Consider the following 9484-nt stretch of genomic DNA (forward strand, 5'->3'; position numbering starts at 1 on the left):
GTTTACATTTTTATTACTTTTCTTATGGAGCTTCTGCATACAGATATTAATCAGATTCCCACGCAATAATGACATTTTTACCATTTCCACTGCAGGCGTAGCCTCTACATGCTACACTGTGTTTAATGCTTTGTAAAACATGTCAGCTGAATTCATAAAACTGAGCCTTCCAGGCCTTTTTTCTGAGCAACCAAGAAAGAAAAGGGAAAAGCTGTAATGTAATGTAGGTTTGGCTTAGCAGACAAAGCACAGTCAAAAGATAAATTAAAATCGTTGCCAGCAGTGGTGAGAGTGTACCGTGTACTGTCCTTCACAGGCAGCACAAATTGCTTTCCAACCTTTGGGTTTATAAGCCTGCGTTTGAGTACCCAAGCTAAAGCCTTTAACAAACTGATAGGGAACAATATTACTGCAACAATTAGACCATGAGCGTAGACAAGCTGACTTAGATCCCATCACAATGCATGCTCAGCTACCATGGGATCAGGAAAACTCGCTCCGAACACATTCCAATCTCGTGCTTAGACTTGTCTTAAAAATACGTATACAGAGCGTCCAGATACGTGACATGTTATAATGCCGAAACAAGATCTGTGAACATGGATTAAGGGATCTATCAATACAGTATCAAGAAAATGGTTCTTTAGTAGAAAACCTTTGCCTGTTTCTTCGCAATTCTAGAAAACTCAAAAACCATGGACTTGGTTTTATATATGACCAGAAAGGGTTCCGCAATTGTTGAGTCAAATAACCCCTTAAACCCCTCTGTGTACATCTACACAGTTCTTTCACTCTCATAACTACATCAATGCCACAATTAGCAGCAAACCCTAAAACAGAACCCAGTGGGACTCCACAAAACACAGGTACCAAACAATTCAGAATGATCTAGGACGAATAACTGAATATTAAACCTAGGGCTCAAAGTGATGAGTGTAGTGTGAACCCACCTCTTTCTTATAATGTGCTTGCTTTTGTTAGCCACTGAATCTTTGGGCCATGCCTGACCTTACTTGGACTTTACTGTGAGGTGGGTCAAGATGTACCTTGAAAACACTGTGTCAAAACAGAGAGTACTGCAAGTACTGAGAGTACTGCATTGATACAGATTGTACTGAGAGTACTGCATTGATACAGATTGTACTGAGAGTACTGCATCACTATGGACAGTACTGCAAGTACTGAGAATATGATACAGAGAGTGCTAAGAATACTAAGAGTACTGTATCAAAACAGAGAGTATTGAGAGTATTGCATTGATACAGAGAGTACTGAGAGTATTGCATTGGTACAGAAAGTACTGTTAATACTGAGAGTACTGCAGAGAGTTTTGAGAGTGCTTAGAGAGTACTGACTGCATTGATAGAGAGAGTACTGAGAGTACTGCACTGATACAGAGAATGCTGAGAGTACCGCATCCCTACTGAGAGTACTTGAGAGTACTACACAGATATAGACAGTATTGTACACAGTACTATACAAAGAGCACGCTCCCATGCCACTACTATGTCAGCGTCACGGTTATGATAAGAATAACCCACCTTTTAAGCAATATCTGGTCTGCTACCAGGGTCTGATCATAGTCCATTTTCTCTGATGGATGAGGCTAATCAATTGTGCAGCCACAGATGGGCTACAGTCAGAAATGGTAAACCTATGAAATGCACTTATATGGTGGGTGTTTTCAATAAACTGGGAACTCAGTGTTCCCTGTGGCCTGTGTAACTCTGTGAGGAGCATCTGAGACTGAGACCAAACTGCTTTAGCCATGCCTGACCTTACTTGGTCTTTACTGTGAGGTGAGTCAAGATGTACCTTGAAAGCTCTTGTTGTGTGCGATGGGGAAAGAATTTCCCAGCATGACCATTGCAGGGTCAATGACAATCTCACGGCTCCTCCCAGGCGACCCGGTGACCTCCCGCCGCCCGCCACCGCCGTCCACTCGCAGGGTCATCTCGTTGTCGTGTCGATCTAGGTACACTTCGTGCCATTCGCCGTTGTCTAGGCGATGAGAGGGAATGGTAAGGTTGAAGTCTCCATCACCGAGGTTGTAGAAGACAGTTAACAGCCCCTGAAATATCTGAACATGAGAGAGAGAGAGAGAGAGAGAGAGAGAGAGAGAGTGTTAAACACATTTAAATGTTTCCAGTGAGCGTATCTATCTGTAGCTGTTACCTACAAGCAGTGTAGAAAGTAAACAGCTCAAGCCACAGTTACACTGGGCTGATAAGGAGGTTCTCTTAGTGATGAAGAGAGAGAGAGGGAAAAAGAGAGAGAGAGATGTGATGAAAGAGAGAGAAAGGAACAGTAAAGAAAGATGGAGAAAAGAGGCTGAGCGTGCACTGCGGCAGGAAGCCATCAGAGACGGCTGTAATCAGACAGGGGAAGGGATCTGATAAGACCCTGCCACACACTAACAGAATTAAACATACCACCTCTTTAATTGGAAACACTGGGACCAGGGAATTCAATACACTGTCAATTTAGGCTGCCACTGTCGGCTCACGCCACAAGACACACTCCCTGTTGGCCTTCTGCGGGTCCGTCTGCCTGCTTTCGTTTGAACTGTAGCTGTTCAGAGCAAACTGCCTTCAACTGACATCAAATAATTCTCTCATTATGACATCACAGACTTTCATTATGATATCACGGACTTCCATCATGACACCACAGATGTTCATTATGACATCACAGACTGACTGGATCAAAGTGTGTAGGTGGCATAATCTAAATAAACCCCTTTGGGCCTGGAAACACAAACCTGTGAACATGTATGCTCCAGTGTTTGTGGAGGTCATTGTGTAGAAGGTCCAGAAAAAAACAAACAAAAAAAAAACACACGCAACCCAAACGAATCAGCGAGAACAGAGAACCAATCATTTTAGATTTTTTTCCACAATCAAACAAATGTTTATGTTGGTTCACGTTCATTTGTCTTTGTCAGTGGACTCAGGTCTTTAGAAGTCAGTATTCTAGAAGGTAAGTGGACTTCATCACAGCTATTTGTCTCATGTGATGACACTGGAAAAACAGGCCAAACAAATCAATAATATCACAAACGATCAAGTTTACTATGCAAAAGCTGTCTAATCTAATCATCTAGAGCAACCAACACACATACAAACGACCATATAGATCGATCCTTTCAGTCCAAAAATGTAACCTATTTGGTGTTTTCTTTTTTTTTTTCTAAGCGTCCACTAGTAGTGCTGTACACACAAACACACACATGCATGAAGAAGAACTGCTAAAACAGCACTCAGAGATCGTGTTCGGGAAAGCCCTGCTGTTTATGAACTTCTTGGGAAAAACAAAAATGACTGGACTGTGTAGGTCAAGGTGTAGTATAAGCATGAGGTTCAGGTTAGATTAAGATTAAGTTTAGGTGTAGATTAAGATGCTGATTAAGGTGTAGGTTAAGGTTAGGATAAGATTAGGTTTAAGTTAAGAAGTAGATTATGGTGTAGATTATGGTTAGGTTAGGATTAGGTTTAGGTAAAGATTAAGGTATAGGTTTAGATGTAGATTAAGGACTAGGTTAAGGTTAGGTTATGAATAGGTTTAAGTTAAGAAATAGATTGCGGTGTTTTTGGGTTAGGTTAGGATTAGATTTAGATGAAGATTATGGGGTAGATTAAGGTTAGTTTAAGGTTAGGTTAGGATTAAGTTTAGGTGTAAATTAAGGTATAGGTTAAGGTTAAATTAGAATTAGGTTTAGGTGAAGATTAAGGTGTAGGTTAGGATGTAGATTAACATGTAAAGGTTAAGTTAAGATTAGGTTTAGGTAAAGATGAAGTTGCAGGTTAAGGTTAGGTGAGGATTGGGTTTAGGTAAAAAGTAAGTTGCAGGTCAAGGTTAGGTGAGGATTAGGTTTAAGGGACAATTAAGGTGTAGGTTAAGGTTAGGTTAAGGTTGAGTTGAAGATTAAGGTGTAGGTTAAGATGTAGATTCAGATGTAGATTAAAGATTATTTTTAGGTGAAGATTAAGTTGTAGGTTAAGGTTAGGTGAGGATTAGGTTTATGTGAAGATTAAAATAATAAAATGACATTTTACAGTTTTGTAGTTCTTTCTTTGTTACAGTAATGTTGGTTTTGACAGGATTCCCTTGTAGTCTTTTTTGTCACTATAGGTCAATTTCTGAATTTCTTACTCTGAATGTAAAATGTGTCGCTTTACAAGATGAAACAATCAACCAATGTAAATGTCATAGTCAATGTCCCAGTGTAGTCAGATTCACCATCTCAGTGAAACATTAGATTGCTGTTGAGTCCAACTGCCTTTACATTCAGCAGCATAAAGCCCCCTTTAGTTGGCAAAACATTACTCCCTACCCTCTACTGGATAACACTGTAAAATGCCCATTCATTCAGCCCATGTATCAGGAAATGTATATATTGTTCAAGACTCTAATTTCTATGAATGGTTTTGCTACCTTCTGCTACCTGCTAAATTTTCCATTGCTCTCCCACTGAGTTGCCACAGGAGACCATAAAAAAATGTTCACACAACCTAAATAGACAAATTGCCAGTGACAATAAAAGCAAGGAGTAATTTGCCATTAGTTACTTCTTATTCTGAGCTCATTTGCAGAGAAATGCAATGGAGAGTCCAGATTGTTAGCTATTCGATCGATACTACGTTTGTGTTTGTAAGCAGAAAAGGAGATATTTTATTAACGTCTCGTTGTGCATTCAGTCTGGTCTTCTAGGAAAAAAAGTTGTTTATATTTTTGCCTCGTGTAGATTGGAAAAGCTCAAATCATCTAACTTATTATTATTGTTATTGAATGTAAACAAATATGAATGCAGATCATTTCATAACTGCTCACATAGCTAATTACAAAAACACATAATTACATTCTTAATGGTTTAAAGAAAAATGCAAAAATGCAACTATTTCAATGTAAGTAGAAGTTCAAGTTCAAACTTTTGTCACATAAAAATAAAATAAGTAATAGAATATATAAAATATGCAAAGTAAAGAATATACACACCATATACACTACATTTACACAAAATAGATTTATGCAACATATCAAAAGTTGAATATATTAAAATGTAAATAGCTGCAAAACTTTTTTTAAATGAAGGCCAGATACACTGATCAGGTCTTTTAAATACTAGTCTAAGGGTCAAAACTACTAGTTGTTATTTAGTCTCAAATGTATTATGTTACTTAGGGAGAAGCAACTTTTCTAATTCAGCTGTATTTTATCTACATATGCTTTGGACATGTATAATAAGTGTAAAAACTGATACTTATTATATACTCCCCTTGGTCTTACATTAAGGCACTGACTATGATAGTCTTTGTAGTTGAAGAGCTATTGTGCATGTACAATTTCAGAAGTACATTCTCTACAAAAAGTCAAAGTGCAAGAAAACTTAAAGTGCAGTGGATTGAAGGTGGTCATCAGAATGCTTTGTTAAAAATACAATATTACAATAATTCCAATTATTCAATTTTCATAGGAATAAAAAAATACAATGATATATTATTGTTATTTTGTTTAATGCTACTGTTTACCATATCTGGACAACATTCATGTGGATATGGGCCAGATAGCATTCAACTGAATATCTACTGTATGAAATGCAACTGAAGTCTAAGTTGAATGTAAATTACTGTCTATTGAATGTAACCCTGCACCTAACCCTATACCTAACCTTAACCTTACACTTAGCCTTAAACTTAGCCTTGAATTAACCTTAAATCCTAACCCTAACTCCAACCTTAACCTAAACCTTAAATCCAACCCTAAAGCAGCTAGCTGAATGTCAGGTGAGCATCTACAACGGACCATTCAAGTAAAGTGATAAAATGTAATGGATGTGGGCCAGAGGTAAAAGCTGGATGTCATCAAGGTTGGGGCTGGATTGACTGCTACCTGGAAGGCAGCTGTTTTAGGAAATATGGTATAATAAGAATAATGCAGATAATCATTCTTATAATAATTATTATTAGCCCAATCTGGCCAACTTCTGACTGTCATTTTTTGTCAACATTTGCAGTAAATGCTGGATGTGAGCCAGGTTCAGTCAATATCGATGTTGTGTATCCGAGAAGCCATTAAAGTTTAAGTGCTGTAGTAAAACCTACGGTCAGCCCTGGAAACTCAGTCTTCTGACCATTTCCAGAAACAAGTGATTTCGACAGGAGTTCACTCTTCAGACGACCTCTTATTACGACAAAGAAAAAAGGTGTGTAACTGTGTATGTGTGCATGTGTACAGTATGTGTGAATGTGTGTGTGTGTGTGTGTGTTTGTTATTTATTAGGGCATCTCTTTAAGTGTGGCTCAGCCTTCATTCCTGTTTCACTAGCCTTCTCGCACGAGTCCCAGCGAGCATAATTTAGCTGCTGCGTTTAAAACCCTGGCCTTTTTGTCATGACGTGACGTGAGCAGCAGAGCCAAACAATGCAGCCGAGCCGGGAGGCATTTAGGTTTTCTTGCATTAAAATAAAACAGACTAATGAAAGGCTTCAGCCATGAAGCAACAATAAAAATAAACAAGGCCGACCTTGCTGAACTCCTCACCTCTTCCCACTCTTTCCTTCTCTCTCACCCTCGCTGCTCGCCTTTCCTGTTGCGAGCAGGCGTGAGAAAACACACAAACAAGCTTTTGTCAGCCTTCCTCTGGGCTCTGTCTGCAGAGCGGGGGTTCCAACTTCAAGGTCTGCTAATGAACTATTAATTATAGCATTAATATATATATCATATCCAGCCCTCAGCACGAAGGCTTGCTTTTTCTTTTTTTTTCTTTTTTTTTTTTACCAGGCTCACCACGTGCTCCTGAGGGTCCCGATTTTCCCCTCAATTAAAGATGAAGTGGCGTGTGCTTGCTCTCTCACCCTGGGTGGTGGAGGGCTCATCTGGATCGTTCCAGCCGTGAACCACCAGCTTCACTGAACCCCACTGACACCCCCTATCCTCAGCTACAGCCCATGTAGCTTCCCTGCACGTAGCAGCGAGAGGCAGGTACACCAACCACAGGCTACACGGATGGGGTCACTGTGTAAACAGGTGCAGGGGCTATAATGAGGCCAGTGGATCACGGTTCAGTGGCTTATGGAAGTTTGATACCTGCTGCTATGAGTCAGATATAAGACTCCTGGGTCGACTTTGAACATTCCAGGCTTCGATTTGGGATTCTTCATTACTGAGGCAAAACCTGCTCTCAAGGAAGACACGGATTGGTGTTCTCCAGAGTTTATCTTGCTTATGAGGGCAGACAGTAAATAATGTACAAGGACTAGCCCGTCAACGCCCTCACTAATCCCAAGGCTGATGTGTTTTTTACAACTGTTGAAACATTGGCCAGAGATTGGAGATTGCAGCTTTAATCTCAGGTGATGCCACAGCCAACTGTTGATGGGAGTCCAAAAGAGCATAACTGGCCTCATGCTTTCTAGGTGGGTAGGGTTGTCCTCCCTTTCCACCATCACTCTGCATAGTGCTAGCCAGTACAGGCGTCTACTGTATGGTTAGTAATGGCAGTTAGTGTTTTCCTCCAAGCGTATGGCATTGTATTAGCAGCAGCTCATAAAGAAGTCGTTGGTGCTGGTTTCATGATTCTCAGAGGAAGCCAATGTTATGGCTAACCCCTCCAGTTTGACGGTGGTCATTGGAAATGACCCTCCTAAGCCATATTTTATCACATTTCTCTTCTGTTTCTTCAATCCAAAGTTTACTGGGTGTTTAGTATGCAATACTATATGGACAAAAGTATTGGGACATCTGCTTATTAACAGTTTCCTCTGAAATCAAGGGTATTAAAAACAGTATATACTGCTTTTGTTGGAGTAACTGTCTCTACAGTCCAGGCATGGCTTTATTTTAAATTTGCTGTGAGGATTTGATTGCATTCTGTGTTAGGATGTTGAATGATCACCACACCACTTCATCCCCAACACCCCCCAACTCATGAAAAAGTGTTGGATTGAGCACTGTCATTCCAGAGAACACAGTTCTTCCACTGCTCCACAGCTCAATGCTGGGGGGCTTTATACCCCTTTAGCCCATGCCTGGAATTTTGTATGGTGCCAGTAGGCTCATGTTTATAAAGAAACTTAAGTTGTGTGCTTATAGCAGTCAATCTGAACAAGAAATAAAGATCAACAAGAAAATTATCATTTAGATAAAGCTCAATTCAGAACATGAGGGCCATGAAGTGTTGAAGAGTATTTCAAAAGTATCAGCAAATACTTTTTCATTAACTTTGTTGTTTCTAAACACAACCTGATGCAACCTGACCCCAAACCATGCAGATTAATGAACCATTAAAACGACAAAAGGTGTTTGGGCTCAAACTCAGACACGTTTCAGCTTCCTCGTCTATCCTCGTAAATCTGGAGGCTCGACATCAACAACATTTCAATACTCACAATACTCACATCTCAGGTCCCAGCATGCACCATCAGCATCAACAAAAAGCCCCCTGTTTCGCTATTTGTTTTGCCTCATCTTGATTCAGGCATGAGTAATGCTACTGCACCTTGCTGGAATTACCTGCTGAGCCTCTGCGGTATAATCCAATAGATCAGCGAACGCTAAATAGGCGGCGGCGCATCGCATCAATTAGCAGAGTTGCCGGGGTAATTGACAGCAGAGCAGTAGGAGAGAAGGCCCTTTCTGCATATATGATGAGAGCACTATCGCCCGCAGCATCGCGGCAGGATGCTTAATAAAAGAGAAAAAGGAGACGGAGAAGCTTCACATGAGTCACATTGTGGAGCGGTAATGAAATCTGTAGCTGCCACTGGAGAGAATATACGATATCTCACTGCCTGTCGGAAAGACAATCCTAATGCTGCCCGCAAATAAATCAACATGTGTGAGAGAGAGAGAGAAAGAGAGAGAGAGAGAAAGAGAGAGAGAGAGAGAGAGAGAGAGAGGGATAATGAGACAGACAGGCAGGCAAAAAGAAGGACAGAGAAGAATACATAGAGATTTAAGTGGCGAGAGACAGACAGGACAGAGAGAGACACAATTAGCAAAGGAGAGAGGGAAAGGGGGAAGAGTCGGATGAAGAATAAGAGAAAGAGACACACAGAGACAGTAGGAGAGAATGGAGAGAGAGAGAGAGAGAGAGAGAGAGAGAGAGAGAGAGAGAGAGATACAAGGGATGAGAGACAAACAGATAAGACAGAGAGAGACACAAGGGAGAAGGGAAGAAACACATGAGAAATAGAGAGAGAGAGAGAGAGAGAGAGAGAGAGAGAGAGAGAGAGAGAGCACGAGAAAGAGAGACAGACGAGAGAATGGTGAGAGAGAGACAGATGGAGAGATAGACAGATAAAGATACAGACAGGCAGACAGGGACAGAGAAGCACACAGATAGATCAACAGAAAGAAAGACAGAAACACCGGGCAAGAGACAGACAGATAAGGCAGAGAGAGACAGAAGGGGGAGAGAAGGACAGAGAAGGGGGGAAGAGAGACACAGACAGACAGTGAGAGAGGAAGACAGAAAGTGAGAGACA

At 40.7% G+C, this 9484-nt stretch overlaps 1 protein-coding gene across 2 annotated transcripts in view; it reads right to left on the reverse strand.

Moving 5' to 3' along the window:
- The window catches only part of LOC140548220 (neural-cadherin), a 343076-nt gene that overhangs the window by 38318 nt on the left and 295274 nt on the right, over positions 1–9484 (reverse strand). The window contains exon 29 of one of the 2 annotated variants that reach the window (XM_072671671.1): positions 1816–2080. In XM_072671671.1, coding sequence (XP_072527772.1) covers positions 1816–2080 — 265 coding nt within the window. Of the gene's footprint in view, positions 1–1815; positions 2081–9484 lie in introns of those variants that run through there. The other variant, XM_072671672.1, reaches the window with a different exon arrangement.

The sequence above is a fragment of the Salminus brasiliensis genome, chromosome 25, assembly GCF_030463535.1.
Source record: "Salminus brasiliensis chromosome 25, fSalBra1.hap2, whole genome shotgun sequence".
Taxonomy (NCBI): domain Eukaryota; kingdom Metazoa; phylum Chordata; class Actinopteri; order Characiformes; family Bryconidae; genus Salminus; species Salminus brasiliensis.